At 44.9% G+C, this 26,246-nt stretch overlaps 1 protein-coding gene across 2 annotated transcripts in view; it reads left to right on the plus strand.

Annotated features, from left to right (window-relative positions):
* HCRTR2 (hypocretin receptor 2) overlaps positions 1 to 26,246 on the plus strand; it is a 705,534-nt gene that overhangs the window by 560,534 nt on the left and 118,754 nt on the right. For both annotated transcript variants that reach the window (XM_069606143.1, XM_069606141.1), the window contains exon 6: positions 22,775 to 22,896. In XM_069606143.1, coding sequence (XP_069462244.1) covers positions 22,775 to 22,896 — 122 coding nt within the window. The remainder of the gene's footprint in view (positions 1 to 22,774; positions 22,897 to 26,246) is intronic.

Raw genomic sequence — 26,246 nt, forward strand, 5'->3', positions numbered from 1 at the left:
CGGATTTTTGGCTGCTTCTGTATGGCAGTATAGCTGTGCTATCAATTTTGTTGCTGCACCCAAACCTAATATACCCCCGTTCCTTGCTGCAACAGGTGTTACGTCAGGTGGTAGTAGTAACATTGCACCAAAGAAAAATAGAGTTAAACGCAGCACATACTCAGACAATAAAGGTATTGATAATTATGTACAAGATTCAGCACACGTCACAAACAATATATGGTACCAACACATGACCCGCATTGGTAAGCAGACAACTGAGGATAGCTGCTACGTCTGCTCATTAATACCATACGCCATGAGTGCTTCACGAACATTTGTTGCCACAGAAATAAATGAGAAGATAGCACAGTGCATAATATACTTGGCACTGTTCCAGACGAAAGGAAGATTTCAAGGAACTGTAGTGCACATGACATGGAAAACACTAGACTCATACCCATATGAAAACAACTTCCTCAAGACCTACTTGAGTTATCACAAGACCAGTTTACATGCTGAAGCATTCAAATATATAACAAGGGGCCCTGCAAAAGGAGAAACACAGAAAGTAACACTGCAGTATCTACCATGTGATTGGTACGCCACTGAAATTCCGGGTAAACAAGGATGCTGGGAGAGGCCGCTACTGACGATAACAGGAAAGGTGTATCTGGATAACAGCTGGGAGATAGGAGTGATTGGCAGCAACATGGTAACAAAAGAAACTATCTCAACCATCGAGACACACAATCACCGATGTTGGACGACGTGGATCAAGTATGTACCAATGCTCACATGGGTAGAAGAAGATGAAGACCCAATAACGATACTACCGTTGACTGCGCCCAAGGTATGTTACCAGCATAAAGGAGAGGTGGACGTAGGATATAACACCAATTGCGCAAGTGTGACGGAGTTGCCTGAGGGGGGAGCAGGAACAGCAGTAATAATGGATCATTATTGGGCCTGTGGAGAAAAGGCATACCATACACTGCCTCCCCTGTGGAATGGTGTGTGCACAATGGTACACGTCAATGTACCATCACTAGTGGTACCTAAGAAGCACGTCGATGTGGCGAAATTTCCTAGAATGAATGAAGGGGATAAGAGAAGAAAGAGATCTGCACCACTCCAGGAGGAGCAAGGGAACAGGACCAACAGCAATGGCACTGTCCTAAATAGAAGAAAAAGACAAGGAGAGCCGCTGACAGGAAATTACCTGTGGGGAAGGTCGGAAACGGCACTAACATCAATACCGCCAGAACACAGACTATTCAGCAGAGCAGCAATGTTCTTCTCCTCAATAATACACCCGGGATTACAGGCTTACGCAAACGCAAAATGGCTCCAAATAACTAGATGGGAACTAATGATGACCATCAATTCTACAGTAAATGGGTTCAACGCAATAAAAGAGGAGCTGCGAGCTGTAAGGATGGTAGCACTACAGAACAGATATGTATTGCACCTTCTCACAGCAATGGAAGGAGGAGTTTGTGCAAAGATAGGACAATCATGCTGCACGTTCATACCTGCCAATGATGCTGACAATGGTACACTGACAGAAGCAGTTTCACAATTAGCTCAGATGCACTCCAAAATGACGGATGAAAGCAATGGTGTGAACAAGGATGAGAGCTGGTTTTCACTATTATGGTCATGGATGCCATCCTGGCTGTCAGATGGACTGAAAATAATAGTGGGCTGTACTATATTGGCTGGAGCTACCCTGATCATAATTAGATTTTGGAAGGCACGAAAGGCACGCACTACTGACGAATTGCTGGAAATGGTGGGAATGCACCCCTTGATGCCAGCAGATGACGGCCAGCATACAGGTGTAATTATACAGGAAAGGGAGAAGCTACGCACCCAAATAATTACCAACCATCTAGACCCACCGTCAGTAAAGACCGAGAACCCAAGAAACCCCAGGAGCTACATAGGAAGATGGGTATACTGTACTCCTGGGGGTACCTGTGAATATATGTATTGGTCATTTGAAGATCATGTAAACCACTATGGACATCTCGGAGGAATAACTAAGATATGGCGAGTAAGAGGAGATAACGAGAAGGATATGTTTGTGGTCGACAAGTCGACCAGAGGGGGGACTGAAGTGGGAGAATGGAAAACCAGGCTCCCGTCCTTCACCTCTCGCGCTTGGCCTAGAGGGTCACGACCCAAACACCCGCCACGAGAAGAGTTTGCCCATTTACCAGACGACCAGATACCCTGGTACAGGAACATACGGGTGTGTCCATCTGCCTGCCCAGCAGCCCGCACTGGCCATGCCGACACCTGCGGCACGGATCAACTAGACTAAAATCTACACGTCGTTAGAGATGCCATGACGACCTAGACAACGGGAAGCACATCTGTACAAATATACACACTGGACATTCCCACACCACCCTACACGAAGAATATACTCAGTGCTATGACGTAGGCGACAGGCATATTCACGGACGTGCATCTTTATTATTTTTATATAGGCTTTCAGAATGCAGAAACGCAAGACGCGTCATGAACTTTTACTAGCTTGCTCACGCTTCTCTTTGAAATCAGGTACAACGATGAGAAATATAATAAAGACAATACCGATTATGGAATGATATGCTCCTATAACTTAAAGCACCTGTGCACCAAACGGACAACTTATGCACCGGGCCAAAGTAGGCCTCAAACAAGAGCTCCCGTGGACATCAACAAGACAAGAGTCAGTTGCTGATCCTACAGAATGAGCTTGGCGAAGCAACCAGCCAAGGTCGCAATGTTGCAAACCCACGTTCCAAGAGCAAATCATCAAAGGCGATGTTGCAACCTCGCACTCCGCGCACCAACGTTAAAGTCACACCGACAAATTAAACCAGACGCGCAGTAGAAAAACAATATTAATTGTGCAGAATTATGCCTCTTTCACGGTCCCTCCCCACGTGATCAAGCCGAACCTGACGAGATGCCAAACCCGGGAGAACAGAGGCGTCTGGATCCCTCGCTACGAGACACTGGCAGATACACTTGAAAGGCTCAATGGACATCTGCAACAGTGGGAACGGTACCCCGTCTAGCTATGAATAAGTCCTCACATTGTCTGCATGTACCCATAGTGAAACATGGTTGCAACTTACAGGTACACCGAGAGCTGGGAACGACGGTGGTCCCAGGCTGGGAAGCTCACGGGTGCACCAATCAGAACATGGGGCTCTTATCACTGACGCCAGCACATTTAGCCAATCCTCAGGAGCCTTCATGTAACAATTTTCATGTATCTAATTGTAGGGACAACCCAGATATACCACCTGACTACACCTTGTCCACTAATATCTTTCTCTATATGTGTGCTATACTAACCCTACCACTCGAACATCCAATTAAGAGTGGCGATAGGTTTTTTGTTAACTTTCTGAAGTGACGCAAGTAGCGCGTCATAATACAGTAAAAAGGGCCTGCGAGCCCCACAATTGTGTGTGTGTCAGGACGAACGCGTGCGCTCCTTGACCCATCCCTGCCGTTTTGTCTAATAAACAGCAGAGTCACCTTGCTCCTTGTGTGCGTCTCATACTCTATCTCATCTTATCTGGGATACACACGGGAGGAGTTGGGGCCTCCCTGCCTGGAGGTCTGCGGACGGTCCGGCCGACCCCGGCAGAATTTCCCCCCTACAGTCCCCATTACCCACTGGGCCCATTCGGGAATTCCCCACTCCCCATTCGGTCCAATATGGAATTCTCTGAGCTACTACCACTGGCAGTATTAGCGCATGGTAATAGTGCTGAAAATTGGCCGAATTGCGGCGGGTTTGCCCCCAGCTCAGAGCTGGGGGTAAATCTGTCCAAATCTGTGATTTGGTGGACCCTTAAATGTGGTGATAATAGCATTACCGCCACATTTAAGGGTTACAGCCAAACTCGTGATGAGGCTATCTATTCTCACAATGAGCTCCACCTATTTCGATTTTGTTAAGAGGCAACGTAGCCAAATGTACTCAGTCATCACCAACGTCATAAAGTTATGCAAGGCAGAACAAGGAACTGAAACACAGACATCCACAACAAATGCAAAAACTTTGTGTCTTTTTACAAAAATCATGCAAGCATATTATTTTGAAAAAAACAGCAATAGTCAGGACTGTAACAAATACTTTTCACTTTCACTCAACAATAAAAACATTCAATTAAGTTCACAAAAACTTTGTTTACTTTTTCAAACACAGTTCATAGCTACCGAACTTCTTAGCCTTCACATTTTTTGTGAAATTGTCAATGGTAATTTTCTACTGCCAAATACAATCATCGATCCATCAATGCAACTCTTTGAGTTCTTCATCAAAAGATATTTTGCATAACCAACGAATAATCTAAGCACATCGCGGTCCATTACAAATGAGTAAGTAGTGCTTTAAAATTGAAATAAATGAAACACTTTCACATCTGCACTTTTCTACAATCAATATGCTCCCATGTTGCCTCTTGTCGTTGCAACCGCAAAACGACAAATTGTTGTCTGGCGATTGTCCCAAATTATTGATATCACATATCTGTTGTTGATAATTATTGTCCAAATACTGTTGAAAAAGCCACTGGCCGGTAGACTGCACCCATGGCAAGCACAGAGCGAGAGTATGTAACTATGGAAAATAGATAATGTAAAAACATATTTCAGTAATCAGTTTACAATTAAATAAACACAGAGCATTCTTCTTTTGGCTATTAATTAAAATTTCAATTAACATTTACAATATGTTCTCTTTGCATCAAATTCACCATTCTTCCATCGCAGTGCCCATCATATGGCACACAGTACACATTCCACACTTTAATAAGTCTTACTTAAAATCTTGCTCACATTGCATTTTTTGAATCCATTCTTCCGATGTTGTGGAGGATTAAGCGCTTCACAACACAGTTTCCGAAAAAATAAACTTTACTTTCCAATGTCTGCTTTTAGAATAGTGAATCTTATAATTTATTTGCGGATTGTGGCCACATTTACTCCCACACATTCTTAGTATGCTGTTTTGAAGGACACATAACAATGACACCCTTCATGTAGCGTTCACAGCGTGCCCAACTTAGTTTCATTTCTGGAAACACATGCCACAAAAAGTAACAATATCACTGGCAAACAGTGTACTACAAAAACATACAAATATTTCAAGTAAACCCCATATCACATTATGTACTTTCATTTTACCGGTATCAGTTCTCAACACATTTACAATTTCTTTAAAAAATAACCTCATGCGTGGGACATACAGGCATGAATTTCCCTTTACATCAATAGTAATGTGCCCCCTGCTCTCAGCTATGAGAAGCAGTTCCCTAACATAGAGTTGGAGCTCCAACATGGAATGTATTTTGAAGAAAAGTAGTTTGTCAGAAAGACCTGCAACTTATCATATGTTCTGCTTTCCAGCGTGTCCAAACTGCATTTCCTTTATTTTATTTCTTGGTTATTTATGAAGTCCCTAAAACCCCCAAAAAATAATAATTGTGCCCATCGGCACAAGATAAAAAAATGGTGGTGAGTTTCTGTCTACATCTATTTCCGCATTCATATCCATTTCTGCATTCATGCATGCGACCCTCATTGGCCTGTGCAATAAGATGTACATGTGCATAAACCACAGGCACATGTTCCTAATGCAAATTGGCAATACTAATTCCTTCACCCGTTACTTCAATGTTGGCTAACACTGTGGCACATACACTCTACGGGCCTCATTACGACCCAGGCGGTAAGTTACCGCCTGGGTCGTACCCTTACCACCATGGTGTAAACTATGTTTACACCATGGTGGATGGCGAATTTACCGCCCCATTCCAAGGTGAGTGGGGCGGTAAATCCCCATTTCCCATTTTACCCTTCCCCATTCCCATTTTTGCCCCATAGGGCATGATGGGACTGGGGAAGGCGCTAATTACGCCACCGTAAATTACGGTGGCGTAATTAGCACCATGGTCCCTTAGCGCCATGGATTTTAATGCCTGCAAAAAGCAGGCGTTAAAATCACCATGGCGCTAAGGGACCTTGTAATCAGGCGTTAAGGGTCGGCGCCATTTACGGCGCCGTTAACCCCTTAACGCCTGACTCGTAATGAGGCCCTACGTCTATTGCAATCGGAAGCCACTTATAGGGGGTCATTACGACCCTGGGGTTAAAGGTGTAACGGCACCGTAAAAGGTGTCGGCGCCGTTAAACCCTTAACGCCTGATTACGTGGTCCCTTTGCGGGACCCGACCTTAACGGCTGGTTTTACCAGCCGTTAATGTAGGGTGCCGCAAAGGGACCTCGGTGCTAATTACAGTACCGCAATTTGCGGTACCGTACTTAGCGCCTTCCCCAGTCCCATTGAGCCCTATGTTGCGAAAATGGGAATGCGGAAGGGCCCTGGTGAAATGGGGAAATACCGCCCCGCCAACCTTGGAATGGGGTGGTATTTCTCCATTCCACCATGGTGGACTCGTTACAACACTGGCACCAACCATGGTGCTAATAGTGTCATGGTTTAGCGCCGGGGTTGTAATGAGGGCCATAGTATTTACTTTCCAGAGTGTCCAAACTTCATTTACTTTATTTATTTATTTCTTGGTTTTTTGTGAAGCCCCTCAAACCAAAAAAAGAAATGTGCACGTCGGCACAAGACCCAAAAAAGTAGGTGGGGCCAGAGAACAAAACAACAATGATGTAATATAATAAGTCATTTGTAATGCACCTCTACACAGGTGTTTCTAGGTGCAACATGACAAAGAATGGAACAACAAAAGGAAACAGAATAAATAATCTTAGTTGGCCTTGTGTCATTCATATCACAGAAGTGCAACAGGAAACAGGAGGAAAACTGCCAGGGGGATGTAATGGGGTAGTGCCATAAGGAACCTCAATAAGTGACCCGGGGTGGCTAGTTCTAAGTAAGTGCAAATAGTACTGTATAGAATTCAATTACATAATTCCTCCATATTACAAAAACATTGTACTCCCACTAAATTACATACAATTACTTTACACATATTCCTACTATGGTGATTCTGGCCATTCTCCTACTACATTACCTATAATTACAATGCACATATTACTACTATGGTCATTGTGCACAGTGCACTTATTTTGGGGGGCTTGGCCTGCGGCCATGCCCCCCAGATTCTAGCCACTGACCACAAAACAATTAACTGAATAACAACTACATATCATACACGATCAATAAATAAAACTCACTCCACACCCCTGCAATCAAAATAATATCTGCGGATACCGAAATTGACCGTGGTCCCTGGCAGCATTTGCAAACCCTTTTTCCACTCATAAAACAGCTCTACATTACCTTCATTCCACTTCCCTACCATTTCTATGCACTCTTTCAGCCATCAAATAACTGCAAATGACTTTCCCAAGCTGTCCGTTCAGAGCGCTGCCCGCCAACTCCCCTGCAACCAGCTACAGCACCTCCCTGCCTTTTTCAACCCACAAAAATAGCCCCATATCATCTTTTTTCCCCTCTTCCATCATTCGCAGCCCCTCTTTTTACCACAAAATAACCCAAAATGTGTTTTCCAAACCTTTTCCGCACTGCAAAGTCTGCGGTCAGCTGTGACTGTCCACAGATACAACATGGCGGGCGCTTCAAAAAATCGAACAAACCTCATGTTTTGCATTGACCAATCATCGGGCGCGTCCGATCTCCATGGACCTCACGGCTCCCTCCAGACAAATCGTAGGCCTGTCCGCGGACCGGAAAGGGAAGTGAGTTCGCGGACTGAACCCAGACATCACACATAATTTTGACATACTTTTTGGTCCATTTAAAAAAACTACTGAACGGATTTACACCAAATTTACAAAAGCACAGTTTCGATCCTAAGCTCCTTTAGTCAAACTCCATTAAGCAGTTTGGGCTATAGACGTGAACAATTTATTTCCATTGCATCTATGGGAATAACCACACATTTTGGGGCCCCCTATAACTATGCCCCCCTTGAGGAAACCTCACCATACTTCACAGGATCGATCTGGCGGGCCATATATTTGTTTTGCAAAGTTTTGTGAGCATTCGTCCAATGGGGGCAAAGATGTAAGCCGCCCAAAAGGTTTTCTTCTTATGGGTTGAACAACTTAACTATAACTAGAGGTCCGCTACTGCAGGCCCTGTAATATACTGATCTGTAATATACTGATCAGGCACGAGCCATGGCCTTTGACTTTGAGCAGTTTGTACATCTTTTGGTCATGTCTACTATATACTTCAAAATAATAAGATGCAATAAGCAATGGCCTTCGACCGTGCCCACTGTGTATTATACAACACTGACCAGCCACTAGCTATGGCTTTCGGCCGTGCCCACTGTATATTATATACACTAACCAGCCACTAGCCATGGTCTTCAACACAACACTAGCCAGTGGCTACAGTGTTTGGCTGTGCTGACTGTATATTGTAACATTTTAATGGGCACTAGCTATGGCCTTTAGCCAAGGTCACTGACGACAGCTTTTAACGTTGTCCACTGTATATGTTAAAACTGTGATGTGCTACTAGGCATGGATTTTAACCATGCACATTGGTATTTGTGAACACTAACCAACCAACAGCTATGGCCTTTGGTGCTGGCCAGAGACCACAGCCGTTGGCACGGACAAGTCCATGGCCTAAATTGTTATTAAGGTAATCATATTTTTCACAAGCTAACTTATATATGCTGTTATGTCTAATTCCATTATTGATGTAATCAGTAATATACAATGTAATTAGTGCTGTGACCAGTGATGGCATCAGTGATGTGATTTGTAATGTCATCTGTGTTCTCAACAACATGCAATTAGTGATGTCATCAGTGATGTGATCTGTGATGTTATCATTGTGGCCATAGGCTGCACAACAGGGGGTGTGAAGTTAAGGTGGCTCTAGTTGAATTTCATGGGATTTTTTGCATTAAATTCTCACCTTAACGTCCTTGCAACTAAATGTTTCCTTGAATTTCAAGGGTTTTGTTATTCCATAGAGTTTAGAATGCTTCCAGACCACTAACATGGTCTTCGGCCATGGTCAGTGGGCACAGCCAATGGCCGTGCCCACTGTCCATTTTAAAACACTACCGGACTACTAGCCATGGCCTTTGGCCAAGGCCGCTGGTCACGGCCACTCTATATTTTAAAACACTTGCAAACCATCGCTCAAAGACATTCATCAATCGCAGACTGATTTTGTCCTGTTTTGACAGTGGTATTTTTATGTATAAAAGATTGCAGGCTTTGATAACTCACAATCTTTTTAGGCAATGTGCAGTGAGATTAAATTATTTGCTGTGGTCCACACACTTTGTTTAAGCAGCATGCTCCAAGCTCCTTGTTTTATTGCCAATCTCTTGGTAACTGTTGTGATATGGCACACAACCCCAACTAACCACGTTTAAGCAGCACAAACATGAGAAAAGAATGACCGGAAGCAAGAATAACATATGCCCAGGTTCTTTCGGCAACCATAGCGAAAATCAAAAGCTGGCACCCATGACTATATGCTCAGTAAGTTCAGTGGTGTAACACAAAATTCAACTTGGCAACAAATCATGGGCAGTGCCACACTCTGGGCCGACCTAGATGACCACGCTTGCACAATATGCACAAACATGCTGCTGCAGGGGTACGCCACACCCTGCACTAGGAGAAAGATATAAATATGTGGTGTCATGCATTATGCAGCACACTTTCTGAGATAAATTGGCTAAAAGGCCAGATCATTTTCAATTGTTTTGTAGGGTAACACCAATCCAATATCCAACACATACAATTCACCAACGATGCACAGGAACATTAATGTTTTAATGAGTATAATGCTTTGCTATTAAAAATGCCATGCCACAATGAAAACATGTCCAACTGGCTGCACGAAGTAGACCAGTCTAGACACGTAATAACATATTACATTAAAGCATGGCAGGCAGCCTGTAGACATACCTAGACTGGTTGCACCAAAATGCCAGTCGAACCAGTAACACTTATCATGGTAATTTTATCACAGATGGGCAGAAAAATATACAATGCCACAGTAAGAAAGGGATATGATGGCTAACCAGCACCAAAATGCCAGTCTAACCAGGTAATTACACTTAGCAGGACTGCTTTATCAGGCATGCCCAGTTAAAGAAAAGTCAAGCCGAATTAGGAAATGACTAGACTGGCTGCACCAAAATGCCTCTCTAGCCACTAATACTACATATCATGCCTGCTTAGCCTCGACATGGATGACCATTATGATTTATGGCACAATAAGCCATCCCACCCCCACACATCTGCTCTCCCTCTCATCCCCGGCCCGAACCCCCAAAATCAGCTTCTCTGCCCATAATTAGCTCCACATCCCTTTTCCTTGTCCCAGTTCTTACGTTTGAGGTTTCTTGCCTCATAGGTAAGTAATGGAATGATGAAGAGTGGAACTAGGAGTAATGAAGATTACAGGTAACTAAGCCAGACATCATCTCCATTTCCCTCTATCTCATCGCAGTACTTGTGTACGAGGCAAAGTGCATCATACACAAGTACCGGGACGAGAAAGAATAGGGCTATGAGTAATGAAGATTACCAATAAGTAAACAAGGGTTTAAACACAAGTAGTGGTGTGAAACCATTGAGCTGACTGGGCTTCAGCCCTCCCTCCATCACCCCACCCACCCTGAAATTCTGGGCTACGTTGACTCAACCTGGCTGACATAGAGAGCTGTTGCCAGGCAGAACAGGACACAGATGTTAAACGGCACCTGGGTTTCGCTGTTAACTAAGGCCTGGAAATTCCTGCATTCCTGTAGTCCCTGCATTCAAATGGATAATTGTTCAGGCAATTGAAATCCTGATGTGGGTTTAGTACTTGCATGCCAGGGAAGTGATTTTAAGGCTAAAAAGGGGATTTTAAGGTTTATTCTCACAGCAGTCCACAAGTGGGTGCTTTCAGACTTAAAGGAGAGAATTAACTGTGTACCCTTTCAGCATACAGGCACACCCAGGTAGGCACCCATACATTTAAGTGTGCACCATTTCACCATGCAGTTGCACAAACCCATGCAGCCACCTATACATTTAAGTGTGCACCCTTTCATCTTGCACTTATACAGGCAGCCACCTATACATTTAAGTGTGCACACGTTCACTATACAGGCACACCCAGGGAGCCGTCCCATACATTTATGTGTGCACCCTTTCACCATACACTCGGCAGACACACCCAGACTATCATACATGTCATTGTGCACCCTTTCACCATGCCCTCACACTGGCAGCCATCTATACATTTAAGTGTGCACCCTTTCACCATACACTCACACACGCACATGTCACAGGGTTGAGGGGAGCCCTATTAGTTCAAAAAGAAATGGCTTCTTTTTGAAGTCACTCCAAGTTCATGAAGAAATAATTTCCATTGAGGACCGAAACATAATGGAAATATTTTCTTTATGAAGGCAGAGTGACTTCAAAAATAAACAATTTATTTTTGAAGTCATAGAGCTCTCCCCACCCCATGATATGCAAGCCTCCAGCCTAGGTTAGGGGGAGCCCTTGGACTTCAAAAATAAATAGTTTATTTTTGTAGTCACTCTGACTTAATAAAGAAATGATGGGCCTCATTAAGAGTTTGGAGGAAGCCATGCCCTTAATAAGGGTATGGCTGCTTCCAAACTCGGGTCTGGGTCCGGGTTCCCTGAATGGGGAATACTGGGCCATTCCGACCTTGGAGGGCCCGGTATTTCCCCATTCAGGGAACCCGGATCCGGACCATTCCCATTTTAGCCCCCATAGCACTCAATGGGAATGGGGAGCATGGTAACAACAGCCCGTTAATGATGGGCCCGTTGTTAGCATGCTGGGCCGCTCGCGGGACCCGCTAAGGACGTCTGGTAAAACCGGGCATCCAGAGCAGGTCCCGCGAGCGGACCTTGTAATAGGACGGTAAGGGGTTAACAGCCCTGGCACCTTTACCGGTGCCATTAACCCCCGTACCACCCACCTCGTAATGAGGCCCTATGTCTGTTACGCTGTAATAGACATAGGGCCTCATTCCGAGTTGGCCGGTAAGGGTTAACGGTCAACGGTAAGGAGACCGGTGCCCTTAAACCCTTACCACCCAATTCCGAGGTCCCTTAGCAGGACCCGCAAAGGCCGTGTGGTCTGACCACACGTCCTTTGCGGGTCCCGCTAAGGGACCAAGGCGCTAATAACAGGCCCATAATTTACAGGCCCTTAATTAGCACCTTCCCCATTCCCATTGAGCCCTATGGGGGCTCAAATGGGAATGGGGAATGGTTGGTTGAATGCGGACTTACCTGGTCCGCACAGGTCGGAATGTCCCGGTAAATCCCCATTCACCCAGACCGGACACGGACCGGGGTTTGGAGGTAGCAATGTCGCAAATCGCGCATGGCTACCTCCACACTCGGAATGAGGCCCATAATTTCTTTATGAAGGCAGAGTGACTACAAAAGGAAAAACAAATGTTTTTCTTTTTTTAAAGTCCAAGGGGACCCCTCCCAGGACACGTGGTGGCAAGGCCCACCTGAACCGTGAGGGCTGCTCGGGCCCCCGTTATGCCAGTGAGTAAGTGAATATATATCTTAATCTGAAATATACAAATGTAGTTCATTTGACCTTCCCCTTAGAAAAAAGTGTGCAAGACCAAATAACATTGAACTTTTAAAAAAAGGTAATGAACACCAGAAAATAATATGAGAGAAGAAATGTTCCAAAAAATATGCTGCCATTGTATAACAGGTGCTCACCTTTTAAACCCAGCAATCTGTCATGAAACGCTCCCTGGTAAACACAATCCCAATATGAAACAAGTGCTTGTGGTCTTGTGGGTAAGTGTCTGCACTGGGAACATGACAATCTGAGTAAAATCCTGGTAGCCAAATACTTGAACAAGCTTGTCAACCTCAAAAAAATCCATGTGTTGCGTCCACCCGCTGACAAAAAACGTATGCCCTTCACACACGTGTCCTTTAATTGTGCCCTAGAAAACAGCCACAATCAGGGGAGAATAACTGCACCAGTCCCCAGGATTACAAACTCTGTTGCCACATCGTGGACAAATACACATGACTTACTTGCCCTCTCATCATTTCCCCTCCTCGCCCTCATGTCTGGCTTTCAGCAATACTTTGCTTTATAAATATAACTTGAAAAGAACACATTCTATAGTGTCACTCAAATATATACATCCTTATTGAACTATGTTAGGTAAAAATAGTACAATTGTGCCACTATCCCCCCACCCCCTCTTGACTGGCAGACTACAAATACCGGAATGCAATTCCGAAAATGGCAAAGAAATGGTCTCTGGGTGTACTACTTTCAAGGACTGACAGTAGAACAGTTTAAGGAAAAAGCAGATGCCATGTGTTTTCTTAGTGTGTTATGAGATATTTAAAACCAAGAAAACACACAGCACCATACTGTGGACTGTGGAAGTAACTTGGCCCAACCCTGCTTAGCTTCAATGTGAGTAAGGGGCTGGCCTCTTCAGGCCAGTTTGCTCTAAGTGGTCTTTTATGTATGCCTTGGTAATTAGGCACCATGGCCTGAGTGGCCTGGCCTTTCTCTCACTTTGAAGATAAGCAGTGTTGGTCCTGGTTACTACATGGATGGGAGACCCAGGTCACCACTAAATACTCACCCCTGATGTCACCATAGTTGTGAAAATATATATTTTTTTATTATGTATAAAAAATGGCACGCTTTGAGAACTCCCAATGTTTTTATTTAATGCGCTGTGCGCATAAATAATTTAGCGATGATCACACACTTAGGTTAAGCAATGTTTTACAAGCCTGTTGTTTTATAGCCGGTCTGTTGGTGACTGTTGTGATACACACACAACCCCAACTAACTGCCTTTAAGCAGCATGCAAGAGGGAAGAAATGACCAGCTGCAAAAATAGCATATGCCCAGGTACGGTAGTGAAATATAAAAATGTAGTTCAGTAGACCTACTCCTTAGACGAAAGTGCACAAGACAAAATAGCATTGGACTTTTTAAAAAAGTAATGAGCAACAGAAAAATAACCTGAGAGAGGAAATGTTCTAATAATGTTCTTTCTACATTTGAACACCTAGACTTGTCAGGTATTCCTCTGAGCAGTGCGGAAGAGTCTTTCAAGACATTGGGGGTCATTACGAGGTTAGAGGTAAGGGGTTAACGGTGCCGGTAAAGGTGCCGGTGCCGTTAACCCCTTACCACCGCATTACGAGGTCCTTTAGCGCATCCCGCTAAGGGTGGCTGGTTTTACCAGGCGCCCTTAGTGGGAGCCGCTAAAGGACCAGTATGCTAACAATCGGCCGGTTGTTAACGGACCCGTTGTTAGCATGGTCCCCATTCCCATTGAGCCCTATTGGCCCGGTAATTCCCCATTCAGGGAACTCGGACCCGGTATGCAGTAAGGGGGTAGCCATGGTTCTTATAGCGCCATGGCTACCTCCAACCTCGTAATGACCCCCATAGTTGTATATCTTCTTTCTTCCCTGCTGCTTAAATCATTCTTTTTTGGCAGCATACCAAATTCTTGTGTGATCAGCAATTTTCTTTCTGCTTCTTTAGGTGCTGGAGTGGCTGTTGGAACATTTTACTTCTTTTCCCTTCAGGCATTCTTCCGGGATTACTAATAGTACTGAGTGCAGGGTGGCCAGTGATCACTTGCCCCTCCAGGATGGTGGGAGGTGCAAGTATGCTTGTCAGCCACAAACCGAGTTGTAATCCATCAGCGCTGCCGTACCTTTCGTAATACAGGGATCACAAGAGTATGGTTTCACAGTGTGTTTGTGCCAACAGGAACTGTTCCTTCATTACTAAAACAAAGCGCATAGTCTATGTCTCTTTGTATTCACACTGGCTTCTCTAATGTTGCAATCCATGTCAGCCTTGTGATGTATTGGCACCATATTTGAGCACACATAGTCTCTACTTGGCTATTGTTCCTTTGCTCTACTCGATCAGACCATCTGCCGGGCACTCCACTGTGGTGCCCTGCCATTTGTCGTTGACATGTGAGTGACCTCCCAAGGAAAAATATGGTACTTGTAGACACTTGCTGTATTTTTGGGTCTAGATCATAGCTCCTCAACTGCAATGGAATGCAGTCCTTTATCCTACATAGTGCAAGATGTACCAGGAATTGTGCCTCTGTAATTGCGACTGGATGTGAAACTAAACACCTAGCAGCCCCTTATGTGTGCGGGATGTGTGCCGGATGAGTGCACACATGTAACAGCTTTCATTTATCACATTTCTTCCTGCAGTATGCATATCAGAGTACCAGCTATTGGATGATTCTGAGAACTGAATATCAGAAATAGCATCAAAGCCCAACCCCTTATATGAATCATACGTCATTCGTACTTCCCGTTTCATTCATCTAAGAAAACTTGAAGGGGTGGCCGGCAAAAAGTGAGAAATGTTTTTATTCTTTTTTATCATAGCCATATTTATAGTAGTATTATTTTGCAACTGTCCATCCCCCCGTTTATATGGCCACCCATATAACAAACAAACCTTCATATACTCCAAAAACCACAACCAGTGTCATACAAAACAATATAATACTGAAAACACATAATTCATAGAACAAATGGCATTCATTTTAAACGTATCCCTGGTTTATCCCTAGAGAGGAGAAAAAAGGTTATCAAGAAAGAGAGAAAGAAAGCGAGAGAGAGAGAGAGAGAGAGAGAGAGAGAGAGAAAGAATGAGAGAGGGAGTGAGAGGGGGAGATAGAGGGAGGGAGAGAGGGGGATTGAGGGAGAGAGAGGGAGGAAGAGTGAGAACGGGAAAAGGAAAGAGGAAGAAGGAGGGAGATTAAGGGAAGGAGATGGAGGGAGAGAGGGAAAGGGAGAGACCCTTTTCCCACCAGGGTCAACTGGGTTCTGGACCTTCAAAATTTGAAAAATCTAAAAAGATAATAAAGATAAAAAATAAAAGAACAATAATAAATGAAAACCTGGCATGTATCCTTTACTAAAGTTTTCTTCCTCAATTAGGTCTTTAATCTATCAATTGAGCTTTGCATGCTCTCAATGCCTCGATGAGAGTGATGAGTTCCGCTGCCTGAGCTGACCAGTGCATAAGTAATCTTTTCATGATCAGAAATTCATGCTCCCCTCCTTTTAATGCTCCCCTCCTTTACAGCACACCACTGATGTCCCTGTGTGCCTCTGGCCCATCTCCTGGTCAATTTTTGATGACTCATCAATATATAGTATCTCTCCTTCTGTAAATGCACTGTCTCTAGCTTTAGATCTGCCCTCCTCTTCACCCTCTTATGTAGCACAGTCATGTGTTTTCAGGTCATCATCAGTGGATGCCGCTGTCAAAAATGTGGCAGGTTTCACCGTCTTACACCTTACTATGTATGAGGTTTGGATATTATAATCTCATATGCAGAGGATCTCTGAGTTGTCACGGTCGATTAAATCTTTCCCAAATGGCGAATAGTTCAACTTTTCTCTATCACAAATGCAGCTGCTGTGAGTGCTTGTTCGCATGTGAACTGTCCCTGCATGACTGAGTGGGGCGGCCCACTATAACAAGCCAATGCCTTGTGGCCCTTTGTGCTCTTTTGGGTCAATACTGCTGTCATGAGTCGTCAATCAGAGCGGGAAAATAGATAAAACTCCTGTGTATAATCCAGAGTTGCTAAAACAGGGGCCGTACAAATTGCTTCTTTCAAGTCCTCAAATTGTATATTAATTTCTTCAGTCGATTCCAATTTACAGTTTTTTGTCCTCCTCTGGGACTTTGTAACAGCTGCCTTGTGTAGGCTGCATAGTCTAGGTTTCATGCCCTACAATAATAACATAAGCCCGAAAATGGCTGCATTTCCTTGACATTACTGGCCTAGGTGTGGTGCGTACTGCCGCCACCCTATCTGGTTTCCCCAAGTATAGTACCTCCTGTTGGAAGTATTGTAGCTTCTTTTTATCTGCCTTGTACCCTTTGTGAGCCAGCAATTGAATTGGTACTGGGGTCACATCACTCAGTAACCCAACTTCATGTGGTTTAACAGTCCATAATCATGCTGGCACATCCTCCTCAACAAAATAAAGACGAGGTCACCACTGCCATCAGGGGCACTGTACCTTCCTTTACTGCACCATGATATCACAGGGATGCAGATTTCCAAAATGATCTCCCCCTTTTGCTCACTATCCTCAAATATCTCCTCATCAGTCATTTCCTTCGGGTCTACACATGGGGCCTCATCACGAGTTGGGCCTAACCCTGGCGGTATTACCGCCGGGGCTATTAGCCCTACTGCCAAACCCCCCAGTGCTATTAGCGCCGTATCACAGGTTTGGCGGAACAGTAAGTCCCCATTCCCCATTGGGCCCATTCAGGAATTTCCCATTTCCCATTGGGCCCAGTGGGGAATGTTCAGCGCTATTGCCGCCAGCGGTATTACAGCCGGTGGTAATAGTGCCAACAATCAGCAAAATCGCTGCAGATTTGCCCCCAGCACAGAGCTGGGGGTAAATCTGCCAAGCCTGTGATTTGGTGGACCCTTAAATGTGGCAGTAATAGAGTTACCGCCGCATTTAAGGTTACCACAAAACTCATGATGAGGTCCATAGTACTGTGCGCCACTCACAACCGCCTTTGTCTGTACCAATCATTACTATTCTTTTGTCTGAAACTACTAGTCCTTGCAAATCTAATTACAATATTGTCCCTGCCACCATCTCGGTGGCAACATGGGTCGGAAAATAAAATCTGTGGGTATTTTATTAGTCACAATTTGAGGCACTACTTTTGCTAGTACCTTGGTACCATAGACAAATATGTCTGGGACCACAGGAATTGCACAGACTACTGACTCTCTTGCCATTGCATTGATTATTACCATTGCTCAAGTCACACACAACCCTGGAGTGGAACACACTACCCCTTGATCTGTGAATGATATAGTTACATTTAGTTTACTGAGCAGATCCCTACCCAACAAGTTAACAGGGATCTCTCTTAATATAACAAGGGGGCTCATATTACCTCCCCCCCCACTTTTATATCCATCTCCTCACTGTATGGAACTGTAGAAATAGCCACAGGGAATCACTGTGTGTCAAGAGTTTTACCTAATAATGGAAAGTTACCCTCTACAATGCATGATTTAGTTAGACCTGAATCTACCGTACATATAAATTGCTTGTTTCCTATTTATGCCTCCAACAATGGCTCCTCTTCAGGGTGTGTGGTTGTCAATAGGATTGGACACACGAGTGCTCTCTGTGGGCTGTCCTAATAAGAATATATGTTTATCCCAGGGACTGAAAAAGGGCCACCCCCTACCATTGTAACTCCTTGGAAGAGGGTGCCTGTTCTCCCTGCCATCCTGTTGAACTGTGTTCCCACACCCTGCTGTGGTTCTTGCCCACATTGCCCTTGCCTTTCAGACCCATAAGGGAACTGATTTTGACCCCCTTGCTCAAATTGCTGTTGTTCCATTCCTTGAGGCCCTTGGATCGCTGCCCTGGAGGAGATGTTATGTTATGTTATGTTAATTGGCATTTATATAGCGCCTTATGTATCATTGGTATGACCTCAAAGCACTGTTAGGTTGAACGCGCTTGGGAACCGCAGTTCAAGTCAGTAGAGAGAGAGAATGTCATTTGGTGCGTGGGCGCACCGGATATGTGTGCAGATGGTGTGGTTGTTGCATGATAGCTGCTTCTTAGCAGTAGGTGTGGTATTGAGGAAATCAGTTGGATGTGTTCAGTCTGGAGGGTGGACACCCAGACTGAGTTTGACTGCGTTAGGCCTGAGGAGACGCCTAAACTAGCCGGAATGTGCTCAGCTGGCTGTGTTTTAATTAGGAAGATGAGGTTTTCGTGGGGTCATGTTAGTGTGAGAACAGCTAGGCCATAGGTTAGTATGTGTCGTAGCATAGCTGTTTTCTAGTTGAATGATGGTGTACACGAGAGAGTAAGCATAGTAGTGTGATATGGTGGTTATCAGTGAAGCACCTGCGATCAAGCACAAGAGCAGGACAGGGGCCATTAATAGTGGCATACGTATATAAAGCGACAGGATGGATAGGGTAAAAGTGACAGATAACGTGGGGATACAGGTACATAGCATATGCATAGCATAAAAGAAGAGATACAGATAAATACAGGGATATATCCACTCCATCCGTTTTAATCTGTTCCATCCGTTCCACCCATTCCATCTTCTCCATCTCTTCTATCCATTCTATAATTTGTATCCTTTCCATCCTTTCGAACCTTTCCATCATTTCCTTCCTTTTCCAACTTTTCCATCTTTCCCATCCACTCCATCTACACTATCCTTCATCCGTTCCATCCACTTCATCTGTTCCATCCACTTCATCCATTCCATCCACTTCATCCGATCCGTTCCATCTACTTCATCCGTTTTCATCCACTTCATCCGTTCTGTCCACTTCATCCATTCCATCCATTCAATCCGTTCCGTCCTCTTCATCAGTTCCTTCCTCTTCATCCATTCTGTCCACTTCATCCGTTCCATCCATTCCATCCGCTCCATCTTTTCCATCCTTTCCATTCTTTCCCTTCCTTTCTATCCTTTCCCTTCCTTTTCCATCTTTTCCTTCCACTCCATCCATCTTTTTTCATCCACACTATCCTTCATCTGTTTCATCCACTTCATCCGTAGCATCCACTTAATCCGTTCCATGGGCCATGGTGATGGCCCATAGTTAAATCCCATCCTAGGCCTATTCCTGCATTCCCTTGCGAAATGCCTCCATCCTCCATGTCCCGCAATACCAGCACTTTGATGTTCCAATCCTCCTCCCCGGGGCCCAATCCCACCAAAGCCTTCTGCTCTTGCTCCTCAAAATCCTCCTCTTCCCTTTGGTGCTCCTTCATACTTCCACTGTGGGTTGGGGTACTGCCTCCCTCCCCATTGTCCCCGTCCTTCACCCCATAGTGCCGCAATTGTGGCATCCACAATTTGCTGAATGTCTCCTGTCCTTTCCCCCTGAGCTGGTGCCCTCACTGGTGCTTGGACAAAAACCTTATTTAGTTTCTTTTCCACTAGTTTTGCCCCATCCGTTTGCCGCTTCTGGGCTGTCTCCCTGTCCCGCTCCTTGATTCTCTTACAATGGTGGACTATAATACTATGTATCACTGCCCACCCTTTGGCTTCAATTCCCACAATTTTATCTAGTGCCTTCTGGACCTCTTTTGGTAATCCCCTCTTTATGAAAAAATAGAAAAATGGTACTGAAAACTGTTTGGCATCCAAAAGTAAATATAACAAATTTAATTTCATTCAGTATTCCAAAGCACGTGTTTCAGCATTCATCATACTTGTAGTGACTTTCAGTTCATTCAGCATTCAAAAGTACTTGTTTCAGCATTCGGAAAGTACTTAGAATAACTTGCAGTTTGTTCGGTACCCAAAACAGCAATGTTCAATGCATATCCGCCTACCAGCCCAGCGCTTTCCATTCACTCACTGGTCGGAGTTTACAGCGTTGCAAGGTCTCTGCCACTCCATGTTCTCGCCAGCTCGTGCGGGACCTCACTCCTCTCCCAGCGGCTCTCCATTGCGTTGCTCCCCAGCAATTCTCTTCCTGCAGCCCAGAACTTCTGTGACCACTTTGCTCAGTCACGACAGTCTTCCACACATAATTTGCTACTGACCTCCAGCTTTCCTTAGCATTGCTTCCTGCTACATAAACTCTGCATTTGTAACCAAGACTTGAGCAATCCACTTGCCACGCCACTGCTTGGGAGTTGCTTCCCCAGCTGCTGCCTCAGCCTCCTCAGCACCCACTGCCTCCACAGCTGACTACATTTCCCAACAGAGGTCGGGTTTTAAAGTGCCTGCCAACATAATGATTCCAGGAAAGACTAGACCTCTCACCATCAAAACGGTAGTTCTGTCTTACTCATGCTGTCCTCCTCCTTGTCCCAGTATACAATTGAGGTTTAGAAGTATCTGTATTAATAAAAGAAGGCTTACATGTGTCTGTTTTACCCAAATGAGGATATGTCTTCCTAGTTGGTCTCTTCCTTGTCCCAGTTTTGAGATGGTGTTTCTGGGGGACAGTTTGAAGGGAGGAAAACAGGAAAGTCTGACAGTAGCCTACAAAGTCTTGAGGGATAGAGGGTTCAGTGTGAAAAGGGAAAGGGGATACCATTTCTCACCCAAGGATGCCCTCTTTCCAAGTTCCCTCCACCCAGCTGATCCTTCCTCAGATATCCACCACCAGGGTCAGGATCCAAAAACGATGGCCTTTCTCTGGCCACCTGAGAGGAGGATCCACGGGGAAAAGAAGCAAGGACGCCCTCACATCAGGCACAGGTTAGCAAGATAGTATGGATCGTTAAGCACACTTGTGCGCAGTGTTGGATCAATCGTTATATGCCACAGCCTAAACCAACAGCCACACAGTAAAGCTGTTGTGAAATTGATCTGAAAGTGCCATCAATCCGGTCTTGTATATGCCAAAATTAGGATGTCTTGCACATAAAATACCCAGTTGGCAATTAACAGCTGCACTGTCATCTACTTCCTTTGGTGATGTGCCCACTTTCAGCCCCATCACCTGAAGAGTACCGATTGTGCTTGTATCACTTTTCCACAATTATTATTTGGGCCCAGGGAAAGGAGCAATTTCAATATTCATATCCGTTATCCAAATAGAGGGCCGCCTCACGTTCGTTCGCTGGAGGGGCACCACTGCCGTACAGATCAGCTCAAGTGGTGTCAATATGAGCACTACTTTGTAGCCTCCTTCAGCTCCACTTGGTCGCTCCAGCCTGCACATGCACCAACATTGGCATGGCAGTTTAGCAGTCCCCCTGTAGCAGTTCTGGCCTCCGAGTTCTGAGTTCCATCCCTCCTCCAGATTTTTATTATTGGAAACAACCACCTGAATTCTCTGCAATCATGATTTTTCTGATCTCTGCACCAGCTGTGCTCTGTCCGCCACACACCACTACACAGTGTACCATAGCACTGCAGTCACAACCAGCTCACATGCATATATTGCAACCCCTGGAACAGGCCACCCGACCCAACAACAGATCAGCCACCAGGTAAGTGCCCTGATAGGTGAATACCAGCAGGATATAGAATGTTGGCTCCAGAGATCTAACCAATGGCAGCATTAGCTGCACAACAGCACCCCCATGTTTGATATTTCTATATGTTTCTTGATACAAAACTGATTCCCAATGCTGTAAAGACATAAAAACAAATACCAGCAGGCCTCTTCATTTTGGCTCTTCTATGGGATGCTGTGTTTTCATCCCAGATTTGGCTGTTTTTGCAATGTAATAAAAGTTACTTTCTGATTACTGAAATGCCTTATTTTCTTGGTTTTATCAGTTACTTTGGAGATAAACACTTATTAGAGAAGGCTGCAATCATTGCACATTACATGTTCAGATGTTCTGGGCAGGCTGCAAAACACATTATTGTTATTATACTGTCACTTTTATTTCTTTATATAGTCTCATACAGTATAGATTTCCATACAGAACCAACTTTCATTTGGATTCCTTTATTTATTATGGACATGCTTTAAGATTCTGCAACTCTGAATCCCTTGAAAATAATAGCCCATTTATTTGCAGTGATACATAACAGCTCTGAGATCAAAGGCCATGTCAATGTTGGTTTATTAAGATTGCGATATTTCCATGCCCTGATTTCACTTTTGCAAATGAATTAAAATATATTGTGTCCAATAGTTGTACAGTGACAGATCATTCCTCATAGGCTAATCCTTCCTGATGTGCTCTTGTTGTTGTATGTCTCCAAACAGGGTCTTTGGGATGTTTGCAAATACCAACGACAGAGAGACAGTATACGCTTGGTTTACTTTTTCACACTGGCTCGTCTATGCTAACAGTGCAGCAAATCCAATCATTTACAATTTCCTCAGTGGTAAGTTCTTAATAAAAAGTAGTTCAAACTATTGCTCACACACATTCCCCGTGATACTGTTTACCATTTTAAAAATGCTACAGAAGCACTGTTTTCGCTAAATTAAAGTGTGATTTTTTTTTCAATTGTGTGTACTAGTTGTATTTCTGTTCTTGACATTACCAGGTGATGTATGCTACTATCTGATATTAGTGTTCCATTCACTTAGCAACTTGTGTATGCAGCAGCCCTCTTGTAGCACATTTATTGTGGCAACAATACCCATTCCGAATCGGCTTTGAAGAGGAAGTGTTCAGAAGCAGAACAATCGGAGAAAAGCCACCAAGATGAGGTGGTACATTTTATGCATGCATTTGTAGTTTTAACCATAAGTCACCCTCTGTGAAACACAGTTACTTCTTAGAGCTAAGTAATACAGGGGAGGCACAGCAAGGCCATGTATCTTTTGTGGCTTTGGATTTGGAGCAGGGTGTCTTCTGTAGATTCGAAAGTTCAAGCATTATGTATGTCTTGGATTACTTACCTGTAAGCTTCATTACTCCTAGTCCTATTCTTTCTTGTCCCATTACATACGCGTGAAGCACCTTGAATGTCACTAGGAAACGTTCTACTATGTTTATTTTCTTTGTTCGTTTAGCTCTGCTGCCTCCCTTCATGGCAAGTAGTCCCCTAGTATCCAACGCCACAACATTTAATCCAAAAAGACCTACCATACCCATTACTTTCAAGCCCAGTCGGAAAGGGAGAGACAGGGCACAAGTTATGGGAAGAGGAAGAGTAGGACTAGGAGTAGTGAAGATTACCATCAAGTAATCCTGCCATTACCTCCATAGCCCTCTTCCGCGTCCCAGTACTTACGACTGAAGTATACAACCACTAGGTAAGGATGGGCCTGGAACAGGAAACAACCAACAACACAGCGATATACACAATAAACATCACCATTGTTGTGATACACTTCCCGACATCCTGTGCTGTTGGGGAGGTCAGGATACATACACTGGCCTGCATAGGCCTCACTCGTGCGGCACACAAAAAGACACAGGACTCATTGGCTCAGTTACTCATCCCGGAATGAAGTACCTTCCTCCCGATCTTTATTACCACCCCTGTCACGTGGTTTGGGTCTCCCCTGACTCACATGACAGGGCACAACCTGGTAACACTGCATTCCTCCCAAACTTAGAATACTGAACTAACATAACAATCAGGGTCATTGTCACTTACTGCTTCTCTTCTGCCTCGGCCCTCCGGCGGTAGATCCCTTGGAGCACATACCCTCTCAGCTGCGATGACGGTTTTGGTCTCTCTCTCAGATGGTACCTCGAATGGCTTCTCTCTGTTTCCACAGCTTCCGGGGAGCTTGGGGCTGGGGCGTCCTCTCTAGGGTCTGAGACCATCTCATGGCCAGGTCATGGTGAGGCATTGTCGTCCACTCTTACTGATGCTTCAGGAGTGGCTGGAGGGGTCTCACTCCTGGCTTCGATCTCTGGTTGCTCCCTCCACAACGTGGCTCTGACCTTTCGGAAATGAGACATATTTCTCGCCACCACTTCTGCTCCTCAAGCAGCTGTTATCATGCGGTGGTTGGAACCCTGAACAGTCCAGGGGTGCAACTCATGTGTATGTGTAATTTTCTTTTGGGATGCTCTCTTCTTCACTAATATTGTATCCTGTGGTTGCACCTCCCTGTGTTGTGCCCGTCGTGTTTGACTTTCTTTCTTGTTGCGCCTAACTCGTCTTTCCTCAATGAGGGGTAAATCCGGGTCTGGGTTTACCCAGCTCAGGTGCAGCGGTAGTTCAGCTTGTATTGGCATTTCAAACATCAGGGCTGCCGGGCTGACTCCTGTTGACGTGTGCAGGGTTTGTCCATGCGTATACAGGAACTTGTAGACCGCCGTCAGGCAAGGCTGATTGTGGTCCTTTGCGATGCGTATGGTCTTGTTCAGGGACCCCATGAAGCGACATATGTCACTGTTGGCTTGTGGCCAGCACGGGTTAATCTTTTTATGTTTGACGGTCAGGCTGGCGAGGAATTGCTTAAGTTCTTGGCTGGTGAACGGTGGGCCATTATCGCTCTTCAGCTTCCTGGTTATTCTGTGTACTGCAAATACCTTCTCGAGTGCTGTGATGACCGACTCTGTGTTCATGGATTTGACATGCTCTACTTCTGGGTACCGACTGAACTTGTCAACTAGCACTAGGAGATACCCATCCCAGGCGATTGTACAAAAGGCCATGCTCATTGATTCCCACCTTGTGTGGATACGGGGCATGCTGGCGATTGGTTTGAGGGTCGTTCGTCTCCTTGACAATTAGCACACTACACAGGATTCTTCTAGCTCTGTCACACGTTGTTGCATTCGTGGCATCCCCATCCTTTATTTGAAGTATGCTTGGGTCTTTACAATGCCTTGATGGCCTCCGTGAGCTAGTTTCAAAGCTCATTCTTCCAGTAATGTAGGCTGGATGATTCTGTGTCCCTTCAGCACAATTCCTTCTTCAGACAGTGTGAGTTCATTGCGGAAGCCAAACATTGCTTGTAGTTTCTCTTGTGCTGCAGGTGTGTGCTGTGCAATTGCAGCTAGGTAATTCTTCCTGTGTACGGGACGGATAGCTTGGCTGGTTCGTTGTATGCATGTATCTAATTTTGTTTCGTCCGCTATTTCATTGAATGTGATTGCTCATGGGCGAGCGCAGGCAATCACGTGGCACGCGTGCACCTCTGTCTCTGCTGCATGCTGCTCTTCGTGTTTAGTGGCAGGATGCGGATGGCGGGATAGATAATCCGCCTGATTGTCCGCTCCCTCTCTGTACTTGACATCAATGTTAAATGGCTGCAGTTTTACCATCCAATTTTCTATCCGTGCAGGGGGTTGTGTGGCAGATTGTTTGAAAATTGGAATCAGTGGCATTTGGTCTGTAAACTCTTTTGCCAGCTGTCCTAGTAGGTATACTCTGAAATGACGTCAGCCCCATAGGATCGCTAATGCCTCCTTGTTGATGTGTGCGTAGTTTTGTTAAGTTTTTGTCAGCGCTCTGCCGGAGAACACAATCGGGTTTACACTAACATATCTGTCCACTTGTGTGAGGACTGCCCCTAGTCCTACCGCGCTGGCATTCACCAGGAGTTCCGTTGTTTGATCTGTGTTTAAAAACGCCATCTTTGTAGTGCTGGATAAGGAGCCCTTTATAAGTTGGAATGCTTATTGGTGCTGTTCAGTCCACTCCCATTGCATGTCTTTTTCGTAAGCTCCCTCAATGGTGCTGCGAGGGTGGCGAGATCGGGTATAAGCCTCACACAGTAAGCAGCCATACCCATGAAGCTTCTTACTACGGATGCTGAGGTG

Source organism: Ambystoma mexicanum, chromosome 4p, assembly GCF_040938575.1.
Source record: "Ambystoma mexicanum isolate Mex_15411 chromosome 4p, UKY_AmexF1_1, whole genome shotgun sequence".
NCBI classification, from domain to species: domain Eukaryota; kingdom Metazoa; phylum Chordata; class Amphibia; order Caudata; family Ambystomatidae; genus Ambystoma; species Ambystoma mexicanum.